At 35.1% G+C, this 23,867-nt stretch overlaps 1 protein-coding gene across 3 annotated transcripts in view; it reads left to right on the top strand.

The window, feature by feature from the left end:
• Hnrnpr (heterogeneous nuclear ribonucleoprotein R) overlaps window positions 1-21,057 on the top strand; it is a 36,294-nt gene extending 15,237 nt beyond the window's left edge. For all 3 annotated transcript variants that reach the window (XM_078025588.1, XM_005317577.5, XM_040288092.2), the window contains 6 exons: window positions 7,762-7,938; window positions 9,554-9,689; window positions 12,341-12,546; window positions 16,917-17,066; window positions 19,335-19,456; window positions 19,774-21,057. In XM_078025588.1, the coding sequence (XP_077881714.1) occupies window positions 7,762-7,938; window positions 9,554-9,689; window positions 12,341-12,546; window positions 16,917-17,066; window positions 19,335-19,456; window positions 19,774-20,386 (1,404 nt within the window). In that variant the 3' untranslated portion in view covers window positions 20,387-21,057. The remainder of the gene's footprint in view (window positions 1-7,761; window positions 7,939-9,553; window positions 9,690-12,340; window positions 12,547-16,916; window positions 17,067-19,334; window positions 19,457-19,773) is intronic.
• The last annotated feature ends 2,810 nt before the right edge of the window (window positions 21,058-23,867 follow it).

Genomic DNA, 23,867 nt, shown 5'->3' with positions numbered 1-23,867 from the left:
AGCAAGGGCCTAAGCAACTTAGAGAGACTCTATCTCAAAATTTTAAAAAAATTTTAAAAAGGGCTGAGGATGTGGCTCAGTGTTACGTACCTCTGGGTTCAATTCTTGATACTGAAAAGAAAAAGAAAAAAAGAAATAGTTAATTTCCTTCCCTTCCCTCTCCCATGAGGCTTTCTTTATTCCTGTTGAAGTATACCATGGATAGATTGTAGAGAGCTAAAACTTTTCTCAAACCTTGATGGCTAGGGAGTAAAATAACAACTGTTATTATGATGTTCACTAGATTTTGTTGGTGTAAGGTTTTACAAACCTTTATTTTTTTAGCCTTTTGAATTTTTTTTTTTTTAATGTTAAATTGATCCTGAAATGAGGCCATTTTCTATATCTCAGATAAAGCAATGTTTTCAACTGTGGCCTTTTTCTTTTCTTTTTTGGTACTGGGGATTGAACTCAGGGGCACTTGGCCACTGAGCCACAACCCCAGCCCTATTTTTTGTTTTATTTAGAGACAGGGTCTCACTGAGTTGCTTTCTACCTCCTCACAGTTGCTGAGGCTGGCTTTGAACTTGTGATTCTCCTGTCTCAGCCTCCCAAGCCACTGGGATTACAGGCGTGTGCCACCGTGCCCAGCAATTTGTGGCGTTTTTCTTCATGGACTTTAATGACTATAAATGTGTTAAGTATTTTTTCTAAAATAAAACAGTATTTGTATGTAAATTGTGTAAATTGGGCTATTAACAGAGTACAAGGAGCTTGTTCTTGTGAATCATTTCTATTAAGTGATTACTCAATTCTTAAGTTACTTTTCCTGAAAGCACAGATATTTTTATTTTAGGTTTGCCTATTGAAGCAAACTTGACTGGATCTAAAAATAAGACACAAGTGTTTCAAAAGTAGTATAAGGACAAGGCAAGGTGTCTTATGCCAATAGTCCCTGCACTTGGAGATGGAGGCAGGGGGATCCCTTGAGTCTAGGAGTTCAAGACTAGCCTGGGCAGTAGAGTAAGACTCTACTGTAATAATAATAAAATAAAATAATAAAGTAGTAATATAAGTATCTGACTCTTAGCTATTTGTTGTATGTATTTTCATAGTGTCATTGTGTTCCTTCTTTCTTTGCATATGTATAGTGGATAGGGAGAAAATGTTAGTGATGAAAGATATAATTAAGTACCATTGCATTATATTAATAGAAACATAAAGCAAACCTTAGTTCCCAGACGTGTGTGCACGCGCGCACGCTGGGCATCAAACCCAGACCTTATTAGCACATGCTCTACTTCTGAGTTACAATTCCCAGTCCTTCAGAACAATTTTGAATTCCACAATTACAAATATACTCACAAAGCTGGATTTGTGGTACATGCATGTAATCCCAGCAACTTAGGAAGGTGAGGCAGGAGGATCATGAGTTTAAAGCAAACCTCATCAATATAGCCAGACCCTAAGCAATTTAGCCAGATCCTGTCTCAAAAATAAAAAATTAAAAGGGCTGGAAATGTGGCTCAGTGGTAAAGTGCTACAGATACACTCACATAAAAATACTCTAATCAGCTAAGGCCAAAGAGTCTAGTTTTAACTATTAATACTAATCATTCTTATGTGTTTCTTGCCTCAGGTCACCTTTATCAGTATCTTTTAGTGCTCTGATCTGTGATTTATTTATTTATTTATTTATTCGTTTATTTATTATTTATTTATTTTGGTATTAGGGTGCTTTAAGATCTTGCTAAGTTGTTGAGGCTGGCTTTGAACTTGTGGTCTTTCTGCCTCAGCCTCCCCAGTCACTGGGATTACAGGCATGTGCCTTCATGCCCAGCTAATAAATGTTCTTTGATTAAAACACAGACTAGTATTTGGTTGATACACATGGTGGTGTAGTTGAAGCTGTTGAAAAGGGGTTGGATTCTGAATTTTTTTTAAAGGTAGATCTAACTGGATTTATTGACAGGTTGGATAAATGAGAGAAAGGAGCCAAGGATGACTTCAAGGCTTTTTGACCTGAGCAGCTAAAAAAGAATGGAATTGTCATTTACTGAAATGAGGAAAACTGTAGAGAAGAGCAAGTTAGCAGGGTTGAAAAATAGTTCAGTCCTGGACATGTTATGAGTGAGATGTCTCTTGGACATCCAAGTGGAACTCTTGAGTAAGTAGATGCTTAAATGAGCCTGAAGTTCAGGGGAGAGCCTGACTGGAGATTATAAATGTGGGAAGTATAGCATTTAAATGATATTTTAAAACCGTAAGTTTTGGAAGGAAGTGAATCCCTCTAAGGAAATCACCAAGGAAATGTTTGTAGCTAATGCAGAGGTTTGAGATCTGAGTACCCAGCCTTCCAACAGTTAGAGTTGAGGAGATGAAGGGAACCAGGAAAGGAGACATGAGAAGAAGGGGGGGGAGGTGTGTAAAGAGAAAAAATAGGTGTGTAGAGTTCCAGAAGTCAGCTGTCAGCAGAACAAAGTGTCTACAGAATGAGTAACTGCTCAGTTTTATCAGAGTTTCCAGATAAGATGAGAATTGAGAATTAATTTAGTTTAGTTGTGAAAACATAAAATTATTGTAATTTTGACAACAGTGGTGGTGAAAGCCAGATTCAGAGAAGATTCATGACCACATGTGAGAGATGAGGAATTTGAGATAACAAACGCATGCAGCTCTTTTGAGCAATTTTACTGTGACAGGCAGCAGAGAAATGGACAATAGAGTCAAAATATATTTCTGCTTAAATTAAAAATAATTTTTTTTAGTTGTAGATGGACACGATATATTTGTTTTTATTTATTTATTTTTATTTATTTTTTTTTTTAGAGAATTTTTTTTAATATTTATTTTTTAGTACTCGGCGGACACAACATCTTTGTTGGTATGTGGTGCTGAGGATCGAACCCGGGCCGCACGCATGCCGGGCGAGCGCGCTACCGCTTGAGCCACATCCCCAACCCCTGTTTTTATTTATTTTTATGTGGTGCTGAGGATTGAACCCAAGGCCTAAAGTGTGCAAGGCAAGTGCTCCACCACTGAGCTACAACTCCAGCCCCTGCTCAAATTTTAATGAATTTATAACATTTGTGTGCAATTAAAAAGATCTAGTAGAAAGGAAAATTTGAAGGTGAACTCTTTCCTGGAGTAAATGTTCTTGAATAGGAGATGAAATGGGATTTACTATACAAATTAAAAAGTATGAAGTAGCGCTAGCCTATAATCCCAGTGACTTGGGAGGCCGAGGCAGGAGGATTGCATATTCAAAGCCTGCCTCAGCAACTGTACAAGGCTTTAAGCAACTAAGCTAGACCCTGTCTCAAAAATTAAAAGTGCTATAGATGTTGCTTAGTGGTTAAGCACTTCTGGGTTCAGTCCCTGGAACTTAAAAAACAAGTATGAGGTATATGTTCATTCATACATCCAAAGATGAATAGCTGTTACTGAGCATGTGCTCAATGCCTGGGATAAATAAAATAAGGAATATGACGTGGGCTTTCTGCTGTCTTGGAGGATCATTTCTTTTTGCTGGTGTTATTTCCAGATGAGGAAATTGAAACTCACTGATTAAGAAACTTGCTCAAGGTAACTAAGTTTTTTTGTTTTTGTTTTTGAGGAGGAAAAGTTTATTTAAGGGCTTACGGTTTCAGAGGTCTTAGTCCATATGCATCCAGCTCCATCATGGCAGAAGAGTATGGCAGAGGGAAACAGCTCACGTGGTGATCAGGAAGCAGAGAGCCTAAGATATATTTGATTCCAATATAGTCTAACATCCATCATCTCTCATATTCTTAGTGTCTTCATTGCTGTCACCCTGCTAGGTCAACCCACCATCATATCTTGCCGGATTGCCCTGTACAATTAATTTTCTTCCAGTTGTCAGAATGTTCCTTTTAGAATATAGGTCATCACTCAGTCCTTTGTCTGCTCAGAACTTACATGGCTTTCTAGCATGTCAGGATTAAGATAAATAATGGTTTAACTTATCCCCCACCTCCTTTTTTTTTAAAGTTGTAGATGAACACAATACCTGTATTTATTTTTATGTGGTGCTGAGGATCAGACCCAGTGCCTCATATGTATCTTGCAAGCACTCTACCACTGAGTTACAGCCCCAGCCCCTCTGGCCTCTTTTTTCCACCACTCTCATTGGAATGGCCCCTTTTATTCCAGTCACTGACCTATTTTTTGTTCTTCAAATGTTAAGTGTGTTCCCATTTTCTCAACTTAAGAGTGCTCTTTCCTCAGCTATTTACTTAATTCTTGCTTTAGATCTGAGCTCAAATTTACCTCCTTAGAAATGCCTTCTTGGGGCTAAGGATGTGGCTCAAGCGGTAGCACGCTCGCCTGGCATGCTTGCAGCCCGAGTTCGATCCTCAGCACCACATACAAACAAAGATGTTGTGTCTGCCGAGAACTAAAAAATAAGTAAATTTTTTTTTTTTTTAAAAAGAAGTGCCCTCTTATTTAAAATACAGCATCATCACCTATCCCCTCTTCACATTATTTTTTTTTCTTAATACCTCTTGAAATCATAGGTTTTATTTGTTTGTTTTAGTAATAGGAATTAAAATCAGGGTTACTTAACCACTGAGCCACATCCCTAGCCCTTTTTATTTTCTTTTTTGAGGCAGGTCTCATTAAATTGCTGAGGCAGGCTTTGAACTTGAGATCCTTCTCCTTTGGCCTCCCGAGTCACTGGGATTACAGGCGGTGCCATTGCCTCCAGCTGGAATTGTAGTTTATTTTAAATTTTTTCCTTTATGTCAGTAGACTATAAGCTTAATGAATGGCCAGACATTGTGGGTAGTTGCTGTATTTCTAGAATCTAGAAAAATATATGACATATGAGTTCAAGGTATGTGAACTTGTCTCATAAAAGATTTGGACAAGATCTGTGGATAGGGAGGGAGCCAGTTTTTTTTGTACACACAAGGCATTATACGGTGGAGCGACTTCATGTTGATACTAAAAGAATGATTGATGTAGATGGTAATGGGAGGGATTGAAAGTAAGAGGTTTCTGTTTAGGGAACTATTTCTTTAGTCACCAGGGGGTGGATTGGGAGATGGATTGGTAGTGGAGGACATCAGAAATTAGGTTCTGAAGTAATATTACTGAAGAGTAATAGGAAAGATCATTGGAGCTAATTAATTGGGGTGGGTTTTAATTATGTTGATTTTAGGGAAAAAGAAAACATTTGTTAAAATTATCTTCATCATAGTTTAGAAAATATAACTAAGGAAAAAGTAAAATTAGAAGTTTTTTCATGCATTGATAACCACTGTGAGCATTATTCTGATATATTCATACTTGTCTATACATGTATCTACACACACATATTCAAAAAATTGCTGGCCTTACTGATGATTTAAGGTAAAATGAGGACAACCAAGAGGAATTGTTATTTTACTTTATTATTTTTTTGTCGTGCTGGAGCTCAAATGTGTGGCCTCGTGCATGTAAGACAAGTGTTCTCCCTCTAAGCTGCCCCTCACCTCAAGAGAAAAATTATTTAATGGACAGTGGGAGATACAGAAGTAGTTCCTGAGATGTAGATCAGAGAAATGACATAGCTGTAGGCCTTGGAAATGGATGTCAATTAAAAAATTTTTTTTTAATATTTATTTTTTAGTTGTAGTTGGACACAATACCTTTATTTTATTTATTTATTTTTATGTGGTGCTGAGGATCGAACCCAGGGCTTTGCATGTGCTAGGTGAGCGCTCTACTGCTGAACCAGCCACAACCCCAGCCCCAGGATGTTAACTTTTAAAAACTTAAGAAAATACAGTGAAGGAGGAAGCTGGGAATGAGGATAGGGACCTCAAGGAGATAGAAGAATTGGAATAGCTGATGTGTGAGAATCATAAGAAGCAAGCATGTTTATTGTGCAAAGATTGTCTCAAGGTAGCATAACTGTTGTAGAGCTTAACTTCAGAATCTTAATGCTCAGTGTTAATTTTAGAGTCTTTGGATTGCCGTTATTCCTCCATTGTCTGTCTATTGCTCAGGTCATTGTTCAGGATGTAAAATAAAATATTGATGAAGGTGAGTTTGACTAGAAAATTTCTCTCATGTAAATATTCATTTCTCTTAGAGTATATAAATTGCAAATGTTTTAACATAATCACTCCTTTTGATGTTGTTGACATTGCAGAAACTTAAAATTATAGTAGTAAACACTTAAGGTTTTTTAGTGTTTTTATTTGTTTCTTATTTATTTATTGTGGTATTGACTCTTGAACCCAGGGCCTTGTACATGTTAAACACAAATACTATACCACTGAGCTACATCCCAAGCTCATTATTTTAAGACAGGCTCTTGCTGAATTTCCTCTTGCTGGACTTGAATTTGCAATCCTCCTGCCTCAGCCTCCGAAGTAGCTGAAATTATAGGTTTAAACCACTGTGCCTGGCTTATACTAAGTTTTTGACTGTTTAATTATCATTGTATATTATAATTTAACCCTACTTATACTATGTGTGTGTGTGTGTGTTTATATTTAATTTTATTTGGTGGTGTGGGGATGGAACCCAGGGCCTTATGCATGCAAGGCACATACTCTACTCACTGAGCTATATCCCCAGCCCCTAAATAATTTTATAATTAAAGATATATCAAGTTCTCCAAATACTAAATAAATATATATATATATACATTTTTTTTATTTCATACCTTAAAATTTAATATCCTGGCCAGGTGATGTGGTGTACACTTGTAGTCTCAGCTACTTGGGAGACTGAGGTGGAAGGATCACTTGAGCCCAGGAGTTAGTTCAAGGCCAGCCAGCCTCAGCAACATAGTGAGGCCTTGTTTCAAAAAAAAAAAAAAAAAAAAAAAAAATTTGGTGAGAACAGAGGGTATGCGTCTATCACCTGTGGAAAAGAAGCTGCACAGGAAGCTGTGAAACTGGCATGTGATAAACAAATATCCATTGTCTGGCAGGTTACTATTTGAGAGAATAAGCTTCAATTAAAAATATTTGCAGTTAATATTTTTTATTTTCTATTGTTACTTTGGGTGTTTTTATATTGGCTAAGTTGATAGTGACCTTTACTATTTTTTTCTGACTATAAAAGTTAAAAAAAAATTACCTAAGAAATAATGTTTATAGAAAGTTTTCCATAATTCTTTAAAAAATATATATATTTTTTAATATCCTGATAGATGAAGGAATAAAGCACTGGAGTTTCTGAAAAATGCCAAATTTACTGTTTAAATGATAAAAAAAATTTTAGAGTTGAGAAAATTTGAGGATGGCCATATCAATCTTATTATTGTTTTTTAAAAAACATATATTTCTATGAAGATATATATACCCTTTATTATTTTTTTAATATTTTATTTTTTAGTTGTAGTCAGACACAATACCTTTATTTTATTGTTTATTTATTTTAATGTGGTGCTGAGGATCGAACCCAGGACCTCTCATGTGCTAGGCTATCGCGCTACCTCTGAGTCACAAGTCCAGCCCCCCCTTTATTGTTTTTATGAGAAAAAACAAGTTATAAAAATACAAATTAAAGTTATTAACAAGTACAAATTTTGCATGCTCTTGTCAGTATAGGCTATTGTTTTTTGTTGCTAATATTAAAATTATTATGAAAATAAGAGTTATCTTTAGCTCTGCAAGTCAACTGCAAGATTCAAGTTGTCTTTATTCAACCTTAACCATTTTCTCCTCTGCCCCGTGGCCGGGTGGGGGGAGAAGGGATAGGTAGGCTGCACTCTAAAATTAAATGCCAATATTGGATTCTAATAAGGAGGTTTTATTTCAGGTCTTTGTAGGTAAAATACCAAGAGATTTATATGAAGATGAGTTGGTGCCCCTGTTTGAGAAGGCTGGACCCATTTGGGATCTCCGTCTTATGATGGATCCACTGTCTGGTCAGAACAGAGGGTATGCATTTATCACCTTCTGTGGAAAAGAAGCTGCACAGGAAGCTGTGAAACTGGTATGCAATAAACAAATGTCCACTATCTAGCAGGTTACTATTTGAGAGAATAAGCTTCAATTAAAAATATTTGCAGTTAATATTGTTTTATTTTCTATTGTTACTTTGGGTGTTTTTATATTGGCTAAGTTGATAGTGACCTTTGCTATTTTTTTCTGACTATAAAAGTTAAAAAAAAAATAACCCCCAAAATAATGTTCTTAGAATTCCATAATTCTAAGAAGTTAACCAATAGGTTGGTTAGTATCAAAAGTTTTCATTAAAGTATTTAGCCTGTACAGATTTTTCTTTTGGTTTTAGACAAAAATGATGTTTGTTCCTGTAGTTAAACTTTAGGATTGACATTTAGGTAAAATGAAGGCTGAGTTGGGTTCTGGAGAACACAATGGGATGACCAACTTTTAGGATTCAGTTCAGGAAACAGTTGTGAGTCTGTTCTATTATTTTTCTCACAACCTAATCACACAATTTATTTTTTAATTGTATTCTTTTTATTTCTAAGCCATTGAGTGCATCTTTAATCTTTCTCTCCTTTTCTACTACTTAATAGCCAGCCTTCTCTTAGAGAATTTCCTTCCTCTAATGCTTTTTACCATTTTGGGCTTATTTTAGAACAGCAGTAAATTCTGTAAATAGTATTTTTACTCCTATCTGAAGATACATCTTTTTATCATTTGGTATCATTATTTTTTGGCATATTCTTGTCCAGCATCTAAGGACCTAGTCTAGTTATAGCCCTGCAGGTAACCTTTTTCACTAAAGATTTTGGTGTCATTAGTGGGCTCTGATTTAGTTCCTCTCATAGCTTGATCAAAATTTTAGTTTTTATTGGGATTTGTCTTCCACATTTATTTACTATTAAGAAACATTCAAAGCTTTGTTATTTTTTTTTTGGTTTGTGTAGATGACTTTATTTTTTAAATTTTTATTTATTTACTTTTATGTGGTGCTGAGGATCAAACCCAGTGCCTCACACATGCTAGGCTAGCGCTTTACCTCTGAGCCACAACCCCAGCCCCCACCCCATGACTTTATTTTTAATCACATCTTTTGGTAAACTAATGAATAAATCATTTTAAAGCATAAGAAGCTAAACTTTTTATCAAGGAAACCATCACTGTAATGATTTAAATAAAACTTTTTAGTCCTATCTTTTCATAAAAATTTGAAAGTATGGAGAAGAGTTTAAAACTTAGTTTACAATTGTGTATATACTGTGAGATTCTTCTAAATTTCTTTTGGATTTTTTAAACATATTTGTTACTCTTTAAATATGTTGTTGTGATTATGGCTTATCCATATCTGATTTTATTCCCAAGAACTGGAAAAGAATTTTCAGAAAGATAAAACAAATATGAAATGAGATATTTTTTGAAATAAAGTGAATAAGCTTTAGTCTTTTTTATATGGAAGAACAGTAGAGGTTAACAAAATCAAACTAGAACTGTAATGTATAAACTATAAAGTTTAGAATATGTGTTCATATTATGGTAAGCACGAGGGAACTTGTGAGTTCATGAAGCAAGGAATTAAATTGTGGAATCTTTTTAGGTTAAGATCAGTTGTCCTCAGTTTGGGGTGGTTTTGGGGTTTCTGGTTCTTTTCTTCCTTGCAGTGTGACAGTTATGAAATTCGCCCTGGTAAACACCTTGGAGTATGCATTTCTGTGGCAAACAACAGACTTTTTGTTGGCTCCATCCCAAAGAATAAGACTAAAGAAAACATCTTGGAAGAGTTCAGTAAAGTCACAGGTAAAACAAAAATGTATTTAGAAGTTAGTTCTGGGAAATTTATTGTATTGTCAATAAATGCTTTTTGAAAAAGGAGATATATATTAAACTAAGAATCAAAGGTCTGCTGTTTCTAAATTGATTCATTCTACTCTATAGTGGTTTGGACTAAATATACTCCCTCCTATCCTTGATTTCTTGGAATTTCCCTTTCACTTGTTTGTCCTAATTGAAACTTGGCATTTGCCAGAACCTTCGTTGTGTAGCCTTCAAGTGAAAGCTTTTCCCCCTGATATCCACAGTACTTTAGGACCAAGGAGATGAAAGTTCTTATTTCTCCCTCCTGTTGACTTGTCTTGATCCTGTTTTTTTAAATTTCCAATTGTAAATCCAGTCATCAATAATTAAGTACATTACACATCACAGGTCTGTATATATTACTATGTAACAATTACATAAATCTGTAGTTTCACTTATTAACACAATATTTTCTACGTCCTATTCCATTTCACTTTTTACAGTGCTGCTTGAGATTGATGCTGTAACTATTTTAGACCACTTTCTCCTCTTGTAAAAAACACTGTTCCTTTACTTGTTTTTTTTGTCATCCAGACATTCTATCCTTTTTCCTTCCTTGAAGCTGTAATCTCTTGGTGTTCTGATTTTAGCTTTTCTTTAAATCTGAAGATTGCTTCAAGCTCACATTCTTCTTCTGTCCTAAATTGACTTTTTCTAGTTCTTTTAATATCTATGTGGATGGCTATTCAAGGTCCTAGAATCCTAGTTCTCTAACCACCTCATCTCTAGTCCTTGACTTGAGCTCTGCCATATCCAGATCACATTCTGGAATTTGTCAGGAGAAAGTCTACACACTCTGAATCTTTGATTTCTAGCATCCCACCTTGTAACCACCACCTCTGCCCATTATAATTATGATGGTCAAATATCTCTATTGGAACAGTTCTTTGACCTCATCATGTTTTATTATTTTATTATGTAGCTCCTTTCTGGCTACATGTTCATTCACTCATTCCTTCAGCAGGTGTTTATTAAAGTGCCCGTTAAATGCTGGCATTGTGCTATGTATTAAGATACTGTGATGAATAAGAGACCTATTCTTCACCGCCTATATTCTGGGAAGGGAGTCAAGAACAAAAAATTAAAAAAATATGTAACATGTTGTGGTAAAACACTCTGAAGGGGAAACTATGGGATATTTAGCTAGGGAATAGCTACTATCCCTGTTTACATGGTTATGGAAGGCTTTTCTGATAAGGTGACATTTCAACTAAGATCTAAAGGTTGAGGAGGATGTAACATACAAAGAGAAGGGGGGGGGGTAAGCACTTTCCAAGAGAGCAAGATATGCTAGTGCTCCACAGCAAGAAGGAACTCGGTCTGTGAAAGTACCTAAGAGAAGGCTAGTGTCACTGAAGGATAAAATTAGGAGTAGAATTAGAGGAGATAGGTAGGGCTTCTGTAGACCATGTAAGGAATCTGAATTTTATTGTGTAGATAATGGGAAGGTATTTGAAGATTTTAAGCAAGGAATAACACCTGTTTCATGTTTACAGAATATATTATGTCTGTTGTTTTGTGGATAAGGGCTTAGCAATGGGATCGAGAGTAGAAACTTGGGCTGGGTATGGTGGCACATGCTTGTATTCCCAGCTTCTCAGGAGGCTGAGGTAGAGGAGGATACAAGTTCCAGAACAGCTTCAGCAACTTAGGGAGACTTGTCTCACCATAAAAAAATGAGAGGACTGGGGTTGTACCTTAGTGATAAAGCACCCCTGGGTTCAAACCCTTGTGCAGGGAGTAGAAGCTGGTAAATTAGATGAGGCTGTCATAGGAGATAAAATATAAGACTGGACTAGGGCAATAGCAGTGGAGATGGAGAGATGTTAATGGGTTTGGAAGTGAATGGGAGAGATGAAGGAAGAAATCAAAAATGTCTTAATTTGTGCTTTAGAACTCAGTGGATGGTGTTCATTAGAGAGGTCTAGAGAAGACAGATTTGGGACATGGTGGTGTATGGGACATCTTAAATTTGTCAACAGGGCTATGTTAAATAAGCAGACACATGGAATTTAGAGAAGTGTGGACTAGAAATCTAAGCACTTACAAGGATATAGAGAGTATTTTAAAGTAAAGCTAGCAGACAAGACCTAGAGAGAGCAATATGGAGAGACAGGGCAAAGGAAGGACTAAGAGCAGAATAGTTAGCAGTCACCTTTGTTCCTGGTAAAAAGAGTAAATTAGGTTTAAGGAAGGTTTTGGGGGCCATGTTTAGTTGATGAAAGTTACTTCTTTTGGATTTATATTAATAATTTGTTTTTTAAGGTTCTTGATAGTTTTATAAATTATGAGTTCATGTATATAAATTAATACTCTTAAAACATTGTAGAATGTTAAATTTAAATGTCAAAATACAGTAGTTGGGCCTGTTGTGGGCTGTACCTTTAGGATCCTAAAATTAATAGGGAACATGAAATATTGTCCCAAATCCTGTACCTAATTATGCTGATATAATTGTGTACTAGGTAATTAGTGACTCATTTTGAGGCTTTTTCAATTATTTTTTGCTTCTTGGCAAGTGGATTTAGGTCTGCCTAATCGCTAGATGTGTGGTGGATGCTTTTGGCTTATATATCTGGCTGTTGGTTTAACAGAGGGTTTGGTGGACGTTATTCTCTATCATCAACCCGATGACAAAAAGAAGAATCGGGGGTTCTGCTTCCTTGAATATGAGGATCACAAGTCAGCAGCACAAGCCAGACGTCGGCTGATGAGTGGAAAAGTAAAAGTATGGGGAAATGTAGTTACAGTTGAATGGGCTGACCCTGTGGAAGAACCAGATCCAGAAGTCATGGCTAAGGTAAATGCAGTTCCTTGGGGTGGGGGTAGATTATCATTTCGATTTTTGTACCCAGAAAACAGCTCAATCTTTTCGAGTTTATAATAAAAACAATTTATAGCTCTTGACTTCTAATTGCTTAGACAAGGAGCTGATTTAACACTGAAACAATAACTTGTCTTGGTAACCAGAAATTTCTGTTAACCATCCCTTTTCCTGCAGATTAACTGTACCAAAGGAACTGAAATTAAGTCCCTTCAATTAAGTATTTTGTATACACTGAGTATTTGTTTAGTGTTAGGTGTCATTGGGGACATGAAAGTTTAAAATTAAAGACAAGGTCTTATTAAATAGAGAAGAATGTTTTAGAGATTATAAATTATAGTTTTCATTGACCATAGTATGACTTTTATTACATGGCTATGAATTATATTTTATAGCTAATTTATCTTTCCTTAATTTATTTTTTTAACATAATTTCCTTGGAATATTCCCCATGAAAAAAGACAAAGTATTATCATGTTTGCTTTTATTTGATAGTGGCAAAATATGAATGATAAGCCCTATAGAGAGCCCTCAGTTCCCTCCTTAGCCCTGTGCTTGCATTGTCAGGACCTTTGCTTGGTGAAAGGTGGTGCCATGATTCCTGGTTCTGTAGCCTTTCCTTTAGGTGACTCCTGAGATTAAAGGGACACACCAGAATTACATCTCTGCTGCTTGCAGTGTGTTCTTGGGTATTGGTTTTGCCTCATCCCTTCTCAGGGAGGCAGCATCTCTATGGATGGCTATGAGTTAGTGGACTGGATTCTTCATGACTGAGCATGAATTTCTTCAAGGTTTTTATTCCAGGTTTTGAGGGAGCAAATGAAAACTAACTTTGATTTGTTAGAAGAACTCTAGTTTACACTAGTATAGTATAAGTCTTTGCAGGCAAAGATGTCTTTGGGTTAAGCAGAGAAAATCCCTGGGAATGAACTAGAGAAGCCCTGAGAAGTGCTGCTCAGTGTCTCTCATCTCATTCCTTGAGTAGATGGGGGATAGGTGTCTAGAAAAGGGATTAGGAGTCTAGCCCTGGTTTTTTTTTTCTTCTTCTTTTTCTTTATCTTTTTAAAATTAGCTTCTTATTGTTTCTTAATATAATTGTGTCTCTGGGCAAACTATCAAACCTTGGATGTCATTTGTTTTATTGAGGTTGGATAAGTCTCCAAGATCCACTTCAAGTTTGAATCTATCAAGTAAAAACCTAAGTGTTGCCTCTGTTGCTTTAGAAAAACATTTAGAAATAACATTATAAATATATTTACACACTATAAGGAAGGAATTAAAACCCCCTGAAAAACTAAAAGTGCTTCTCAACCACTTTTCACATATATCTGGTAACCTTTCATTCTAAATCTTTTTTCTTTCTTTTTTTTTGGTCAGAAAACCTCAAGATTTTATTCTGACTATTCTTTCTGGATCCTAAACCAGGTTTAACAATGAAAAGAAAGCCTGTATAAGTTTGGAATTGAATATTATTGACTCCTAATTATTATTGTTTCCTAATTTAAAAAAAATTACCCATTAGAGTAAAGCTTCTGCTCCTTACTCTATCAGTGTTAGGCTTCATTGAAGATTATTTGCCAAGTTGGATCCGTTTTATAATCAACTGGAACCTAAGAACCTAAATGTATCTTTTTTTTTTTTTTTTTTTAATGTGGTGCTGAGGATGGAACCCAGGGCCTTGCACATGCTAGGCAAGTGCTCCACCACTGAGCCACAACCTCAGCCCCATGAACATCTAATTTATGTTCATTGTTGTTGTGGTTTTGCAGTGTAGGGGATCAAACCCCAGGCCTTGAGCATTCTAGGCAATTACTGTACTGTTGAGCTATATCCTCAGACCCTATATTGAACATTTTAAACACAATTCCAAAAAAGTAATTTTTATATGATACACTATGGTTTTTTCACAGACAAGAATAAAATATCCATCCCTGGAGTGTAACTCAGTAGTGAAATACTTGCCTATCATGCACAAGGTTCTGGATTTGATCCCCAATACCACAAAAAATAAATTTAAAAAAAATTTTTTTCACAGTGCTTGAGATCAAACCCAGAGCCTTATGTACGCTATGCAAACACTCTTGCCATTGAGCTGTGCCCCCAGCCCTAAATATATAAAATTTTTAAAAATGTTAAGAGAGATAAAGCAGGTTGTGGTAGTGCATACCTGGAATCCCAGCTACACAGGAAGACGAGGCAGAGGATCACAAATTTTAAGGCCAAGTTGGACAAATTAGTGAGATTCTTTCTCAAAATAAGTAAAAAGGACTAAGGCTATAGCTCAGTGGAAGAGTGCTTGCTTAGCATGTGGGAAGCCTTGAGTTCTGTTTCCAGTGTTGTGGGGTAATAAATCAGTAGTAGCCTAATGTAGAGCCTAGTTCTCAACCTATAGCAGTGAGAAGAAAGTAGGAGTAGAAGTAAATAATATATTTTTCTTAAATCCCTCTTATTTATATAACCCTTTATAAGAGGCAACAGTTTGTTCAGTGGATATGTTAATTTTTTGTTAGAATAGGTAATATATTTTCTTAGTTCAGAAATCAAAAAGTTTAATATAAAATGGTATGGACAAGTCCTGCTTCCACCTCAGCTCCATGTCTGTTATATTCCTCTTGTCCCCTAAAAGGCATTCAGTTTTATTATTTTCTGGTTTATTATTTTAATGTTTCTTTAGGCAAATATTAGTATATGTTGTTGTTGTTTGTTTGTTTTAGGTGTACACAATATCTTTATTTATTTATTTATTTTTATTTTTGTGTGGTGTTGAGGATCGAACCCAGGGCCCCGCGCATGCCAGGCGAGCATGCTACCGCTTGAGCCACATCCCCAGCCCTAGTATATGTTCTTATTTTCCTTTCTGTATTCACTGATCTATATTTGCTTATTCACCATTCTATTGGATCAGCTCTAAGAAAATACAACAGAATTATATGTTCCACTAAAAAATATATAAGATATTGCTAACTAATCGGTGGCACAGTGGTTACTTATTCCATTGACTCTTAAATTGTATCCCTGTTTTGGAGATGTAAAAAAAAATAGAGGGGGAAATGTCTTATCTTGGCAGTCTCTCTGATCAGTTGTAGAGCTTGTCCTCTTTTTTTTTTTGCTATATAATATTCCATTTTGTAGGTATACTTAATATATTCATCCAACTGAATTTTGCATTTTTTGTAATGTTTTATTACAATACTGTAATGAAGAAGCTTGTATCATGTCAGTTGATACAAATGCAAACGTATCTGAAAGATAGATTTTTTTTTAGGAGTAGATTTGTAGACCAAAGGGTAAATTCACCTGTAATTAGTAAGATATTAGCATATTCCTCTCTGTAGGTGTTCCTCTTCCTTGACAAATTAGCCTATTATCAAACTTTGGGTTTTGCCAATCTGATAATCAGTGGTTTCTCAAAGTTAATGATTTGCTTCTCTTACTATGTATGAATTTGAGCTTTTTGTATGTTTGAAGGGCCACGTTTCTTTTTATAAACCATGTATTCATGAATTTTGCCTATTTTTATATTCTTTTGTTGAACTTTTTCTTATTATGCTGTGATATAAAAGAATATTTTCCCATGATATAACTTGCAAACATTTTTTTCTGTATTTGTCATTTTTCCTTTGAATTGGTTTATGTATGTATCCTTTTTTTTTTTTTTAACCATCTAGAAGCTATTATTTTTAGTATTGAATGTATCTCTCTTTTGTGTAGTTTCTAGATTTTAAGTCATAAGGTCATTCTACTACATTATTGTATAAAGGAATCACCCTGTTTTCTTCTAATACTTCCTAGTCCTCTCCCCACTTATCATTTGACTATTTGATCTATTTGGAGTTTATCCTGGTGTATAGTGTGAGGTATGGACCAATTGTTAACTTTTTTGTTCTGGTTAACAATGTTCTGATTTTCAGTGATCTAAAAAAGCATTATGGGTCATTTATATTCAGTAGTCTTAGTCTCTAGATTTTGTTCATCTTTCACCCTCACCCCTGCTAAGCAGAAAGACCCGGGGTGGGGGGGGGGTGGGGGAACACTTAGAAACCATGTTAAGATTGTGAAATAATTCGCTAATAGTGATATATTGACTCCCTGAAGGCTCTCTTCACAGTATTAAGTGCTTTAACGACAGACATAAGCTAAGGCAGGAAATCAAGAATTTATGTAAATTGATAACTAATTTGAGAACCATTTTCTTGGCAGTTTTTCATACTTTCTCTGACAGCACTTGTAGCACTTACTGTTTTAGAGAAGAAAAGCCTATAAACCATGAAGACAAAAAGAAATACTTTAAAACTTCAACTAAAAATATGTATTTAGTGCCAATTTTGTGTATTTATTGCTGTTAGGTGAAAGTTTTATTTGTAAGAAACTTGGCTACTACTGTGACAGAAGAAATATTGGAAAAATCGTTTTCTGAATTTGGGAAACTTGAAAGAGTAAAGAAGTTGAAAGATTATGCATTTGTTCATTTTGAAGACCGAGGAGCTGCTGTAAAGGTAGAAATTTTGAAATTTTTCTTCTTGATAACTCAAATCTTGTTAAAACTTCCTAAACAGATAAATTGCTTAAAAAAGAAGTAAAGGGCAAGGAACATGGAGTCATGGAGCACTTGCATGAGGTCCTGGGTTCCATTCCAAGTGCCACCAAAAAAGAAAGAAAAAGAAAATTATCTTTTAGCTACTCCACTTCATGCTGAGCATCAAACCCAAGGACTTCATGTTTGTTAGGCAAACACTAACTGAGCTACGTCCCCAGCCATAGTTTAGAATTAATTGGTTTGTTTATTGATGGAATCTAATGAGGGAATATTGCTCATAAAATTCATAGTTTGATTTAGAAATTAATGTTTGTCTTTTTGAAATTTCCAATGGTATAGAACAGATCTAACAAACTTATATAATATTTTCTAAATATTATTTTTTATTTAGTTAGTATTAAATAGTTGACTTAATTGAAAGTATTTATAAGGGGCTGGGTTGTGGCTCATCAGTAGAGTGCTCGCCTCACATGTGCGAGACCCTGGGTTCAATCCTCAGCACCACATAAAAAAATAGATAAAATGAAGGTATTGTGTGCAATTACAACTAAAAAAATAAACATTAAAAAAAATAAAAGAAAGTATTTTTAAGAACTGGTAGGGTGGTTTGCCAGAGAAGCCTATGAAATAAATTTTAAGAACTGGGAAAGTCAGGGAAAAGAGTAGATGCTCCAATCTTTTGTTTACAGCAGGAATCCTTAGTTCCTTTTTATGTGTGGTGGTGATGTTCCAAATGCTGAGGATGCTAAGTTACATCCTCAGTCCCTATACCACAACATTTTTGTGGACTTATTCAATTGCGTTAGCAGGAGCATCCCAAAGCTGACATGGGAAGTGAGGAAAATTGAAATCAAAAGGAAGATTAATGTAATTTTTAATCTAGATACTTGTCACTGGACATTCTCCCCCCCCCCCCCCCGCCCCCAGTACTGGATTGAGCCCAGGGCCTCATACTTGTTGGGTAGGCACTCTACCAACTGAGCTACATCACATCCTCTCCATCTTCTTTTTTAAAAACTGTAAGACAGGGTCTTTCTCAGGTACCCAAGCTGGCCTCAGACTTGCAATCCTTCTGTCTTAGCCTCCCCAGTTGCAGGGATTACAGAAGTGCCTGCCTTGTCAAATTTTTTACGATAGAGCATTTATTATGTATGCCCAGCAGGGGGAAAGGTTGTATAGGAAAATAAAAATTTTTGTTGTAGTGGTTTGTTATTGAGTACCTGAATCTTGAAGTGTGGCAGAGATTGTTAAGTGGAATAGCATAAATAAAGGATTAGAACATAGAATGCGTATTTCTTGTATTCTAGGTGATATTTGAGACTTTATTAGCCTTTTTTGGACTCTTTGCTGTTAACTATTCAAAGTATGTTACAGATTAAGAGGGAAACCTAGGAGTTTATGAGGGAAACCTAGGCTTTTTTTGTTAGTATCGTGTTGAATTTCATTGGTTAACCTCGTTTGTATTTTTAAATCCTTGAAATTTTTGTGTAAGGCCTGTATGTTGAATACTGTATATTTATTTGAAGATTTGAATTCTGAAAAGTTTATTTTTGCCTGGTTTGTATTAATGCTGGCATTTTTCTGTGGTATGGCATTTGCTTCTTGGATAGGGCTAAGCTTTAAAGAGTTACTTGGAACTAAGGAACAGCAACTAGGCATCTTTTTTGTTAAGTGTAACAGGAGGACATTGATCTTGTTCTCAATGTAATTTATATATAAAAAATAAGATGAAGGGAATGGAGTTTTTAAAAATTTTTTTAGTTATACATGGACACAATATCTTTATTTTGTTTATTTTTATGTGGTACTGAGGATTGAACCCAGTGTGCCTCACATGTGCGAGTCAAGGCTTGCCACTGAGCCACAACCCCAGCCTTGGAGTTCTTTTTAAAAAAAACTTCAGGGCTGGGGATGTGGCTCAAGTGGTAGCGCGCTCGCCTGGCATGCGTGCAGTTCGATCTTCAGCACCACATACAAAGAAAGATGTTGTGTCCGCCGATAACTAAAAAATAAATATTAAAATTCTCTCTCTCTCTCTCTCTCCCCCTCCCTCCCTCCCTCTTTCACTCTCTCTTTAAAAAAAAAACAAACTTCAGACTAGACTAAATTGTTTTTTGCAAATTAAAATAATTACAAGATTGTTTACTAAATATATTAAGTAACACTTAGGTTACGTTTAAAAATATTGTTTCTTATAAAATAAATTTATTTTTCTAATTTTGTTTAGGCCATGGATGAAATGAATGGAAAAGAAATAGAAGGGGAAGAAATTGAAATAGTCTTAGCTAAACCTCCAGATAAGAAAAGGAAAGAACGCCAGGCTGCTAGACAGGCCTCCAGAAGCACTGCGTGAGTCTATATTTTAATAAATGTGTCGTTAAACGAGGAATAATTTGATAATGGTTATATAATGATTAATAAAAATTCAGAAAGGGGTTTTTTTTAATTTGTTCTTTGTTATACATGACAATAGAGTGTATCTTTACATGTTATTCATAACATGGTGATCACTTCCCATTCTTGTGGTTGTACATGATGGGGAGTTACACTGGTTATGTATTCATATATGAACATAACAATGTTATGTCCATTTCATTCTACTGTCTGAAAGATTCTTGATGTAAACTGATTGGTTTTTTCCTCTTTTCCCTTCACTTCATTGCTAGGTATGAAGATTATTATTATCACCCTCCCCCTCGAATGCCACCTCCAATTAGAGGTCGAGGTCGTGGTGGAGGGAGAGGTGGATATGGCTACCCTCCAGATTACTATGGCTATGAAGATTACTATGATGATTACTATGGTTATGATTATCACGACTATCGTGGCGGCTATGAAGACCCCTACTACGGCTATGATGATGGCTATGCAGTAAGAGGAAGAGGAGGAGGAAGGGGAGGGCGAGGTGCTCCACCACCACCAAGGGGGCGGGGAGCACCACCTCCAAGAGGTAGAGCTGGCTATTCACAGAGGGGGGCACCTTTGGGACCACCAAGAGGCTCTAGGGGTGGTAGAGGGGGTCCTGCACAACAGCAGAGAGGCCGTGGTTCCCGTGGAGCTCGGGGCAATCGTGGGGGCAATGTAGGAGGCAAGAGAAAGGCAGATGGGTACAACCAACCTGATTCCAAGCGTCGTCAGACCAACAACCAACAGAACTGGGGTTCCCAACCCATCGCTCAGCAACCGCTTCAGCAAGGTGGTGACTATTCTGGTAACTATGGTTACAATAATGACAACCAGGAGTTTTATCAGGATACTTATGGGCAACAGTGGAAATAGACAAGTGAGGGCTTGAAAATGATACTGGCAAGATACGATTGGCTCTAGATCTACATTCTTCAAAAAAAATAATTGGCTTATCGGTTTCATCTTTAAGTAGCAATTTGCTGCCATTTGTATTGGGCTGAAGAAATCACTATTGTGTATATACTCAAGTCTTTTTATTTTTCTTCTTTTCATAAATGCTCTTGGACATTATTGAGCTTGCAGAGTTCCCTTATTCTGGGGATTACAATGCTTTTATCGTTTCAGGCTTCATTTTAGCTTCAGAATAAGCTGTTAAATCATGATTTTACAGAACCTTTGGTTTGGACAGTTTCAATATATTTTTTTTTTTTTTTTTGATTTGGGATAGAATACATAGGAGTATGAAGTATGCTGTAAATAAAAATACAAGCTAGTGCTTTGTCTTAGTAGTTTTAAGAAATTAAAGCAAACAAATTTAAGTTTTCTTGTATTGAAAATAACCTATGATTGTATGTTTTGCATTCCTAGAAGTAGGTTAACTGTGTTTTTAAATTGTTATAACTTCACACTTTTTTGAAATCTGCCCTACAAAATTTGTTTGGCTTAAACGTCAAAGCCGTGACAATTTGTTCTTTGATGTGATTGTATTTCCAATTTCTTGTTCATGTAAGATTTCAATAAAACTCAAAAATCTATTCAAAACATTACCTATTTCAAATTCAATTGTGTCCTAAAACATTATTTTATTCGTAATCCTTGCAAGGAATATTGTTTTCAAATTATAACTGCCTATGTGAGTGATCAAATTCATGCAAAATTTCTTGTCTATTCCAACATGTATTGTGGCTGTCAGACTGAGAGTTAGTCTAAATTCAAGTATTCCAAATAGCATTGATTGATTGGTGTTCTCTCATAATCTTTTCTAATTTTGAAATTCTATTCTTTATTTAAAAAAACAGGTTCGGAAGGTTTTTGAACATTTTTGCAGGCATTGGATAATTCACATTAAAACAAGTAAATGGGGCTGGGAAAGCAGATTGCAATTTACTTTGACCCACATTCTTAGGATAATTTGTGGCTGCAGACCTTATTTGTGCATAAGTAAACATACATACAAAGAAACTTGTTAGTACTGTGGCGTCAATTGCACTGCGCACTAAACTTCAGTTTTAGTATACGTGATTGTGACTACCTCTTCAGTTACTGGTTTAGGAATATAATTTCCTATTGCCATGTAAATTTGCTTTGGGATTCAGTCATGCTTATAAGAGGCTTTTAAATATCTAGTAGTTATACCTCTGACTTTCTGTATTTCTTTTATTTTTATATTTTGACTATCTCTAATGGCTAAATTTTTTGCTAGCCAAGTCAAAACATTTCCCTGTTTCCTTTAAAAATTCCTATTTATTCTAATGACATTTTTGCTTGAGAATGAGAAGAACAAAAGACTGTAAACTTTATAGTGCAGAATATTCTGGGTCACTTTCAAGTTACTATCACATTTTCCCATCCCTTTTAGTCTTAGATGGTTCTAATTTTTTTTTTCTTTTGGAGCTGGGGATGAAAACCCAGGGTTTTGTTCATGCTAAGCAAGCAACTATACCACTGAGCTACATCCTTAGCCCCTCTAAAATATTTTTTTATTAATAAAAATATACTCCATTGGGAAATAATTAAAATGGTTATACCATTATTTTGTTTTGTTCCTGTTTGGTGCCTTTTGTGATAGCAATATTAGATTTCAAAATCATAAGCCACTTAATACCTTGTGAGCTTAGTTAGATCACATTTTGAGTTTCATGACTTCTCTTCATTTTGAATAAAAAATTAGCTTGCTGATGAAAGTCAATATATCTCATTCCTTTTTCAAAGTTCACTCAAAACAGTATAGTAATTTAACAGGCCTTATTATCATTTCTTTTATTTTTTTGGAAACATGGTCTGTTGAGTTCCAAGTTAACATGGGTGTTATTCAGTAAGGTTTAGGTTTAATTGTTTTTCTTATGCCCCTGTCTGCAAGTAAAGACAACAAGCATCTTTAAATGCTGCTATTAAATTTTGAAAATACAAAATGAAGCTGTAAATCTTTAAATTAGACCTTAAACCCTGATTTTTCTACAAATAAAATTTGAGTTGTTTACATTTCTAAAAACTTAGATGTTACAAGCTGCAAAGTTGTCATGAAGAAAATTAGGAATGGAAATAGAAGTAATTCTGAAAAAGTTTATTGTGCTTCTCTTACCCAACCTAAAATATAAACTCTAAGCAAAAACAAGAACTTGGGTTCCATGTCAAAATCTTTAATTGCAAGTTATATTTTGAATTTTAAAGTGACTACTTCCTTGTCTGTCCCTCACCAATTAAAAATCTATCTGCAGAGATGTCCTCTAATATTTTTTTTACTTAATTGACTATAAAACATATGTAAACGTGTCACTTAGAGCTTTTCTTTTTTGATGTCTTATAAATTATTGTAGCAGCATTGAGAGAAAATAAATTCAGAGCGCAATTTTTTACAGAAATAAATCTTAACAATATAATGTATAAACCTGAGGAAAGTCTTTATTTTAGATTTGTGGTAGAGTATTTTTTTGTTTTGTTTTTTAATAGGGGCAAATTGAAAGTTCTGAGTAAATTGGCTTCCTAGTCTACATTTCTGTGTTTTTTCCGCCCCCAACCTAATTGAGTAGGCTGTTGAGCCTGTTATACTAAAGTGTTTATTGGAAACTATAACTATATTGAGGTAGACCTCTTTTTGTAGGAATCCTAATATTGACAAATATACCCCACCCCTATAATGAAAATGCTAATTTTTATTTGATCACTCATTTATAGCAGTTGCTTAAATGTTTGTATTTATATAAAGGTATTTTAATTACTTAAAAGCAAAAAAGTTCTAATAAGTTGCCAGATTTCCAATAAATTCAAGTTTACTTGATCAAAAGATAAGAAAAACGAATTATGGTTCTGTAGTTAGTTTTTTTTAAACAAAGTAGTTAAGTACGATTGTTTTTCAGTTTTCTGAGTTACTGGAGTTATTCTGCAAAAGAAAGCCCAATGCTTTCTGTTAGTAGTAGGTAATTTTTCTCTCACTTGATTTTGAACTCTGATTTAGGAGGTAAACCTCTTATAAAGGTCAGCATGCATCAGAATAAATTATATATTTTAAATTACATAGAGAAAGGATATAAAATTCCACTTCTAGCATAAAGCCATATTAATTCTTGAAACTCATTACATCATTGCCTCCTGCCCATTTGAAAATAATCATACCTATGTTTTATTAATTGTGTAGTATTTGTAAAACCAAACCCTTCCAGTAAATACTTGCTATAAGGCTATTTTTGTTAGTTAAAACAACGTATAATTATGTTAAAAATTGCCAATTTGATTTTCTAGATAGAACGTTATACTGAGCTATCTAGTATTCTTAAAATCAATTACAGTAAATGTTTGTGTTGTCCTTTATTATGTGGAGTCTCTTAAGTGAACAGCTAAGTAAAAGCCTTATAGA

The sequence above is a fragment of the Ictidomys tridecemlineatus genome, chromosome 11 (genome assembly GCF_052094955.1).
Source record: "Ictidomys tridecemlineatus isolate mIctTri1 chromosome 11, mIctTri1.hap1, whole genome shotgun sequence".
NCBI lineage: Eukaryota > Metazoa > Chordata > Mammalia > Rodentia > Sciuridae > Ictidomys > Ictidomys tridecemlineatus.
The sequence above is the reverse complement of the archived record's forward strand: the minus strand, read 5'-3'. Positions and strand labels throughout refer to the sequence as shown.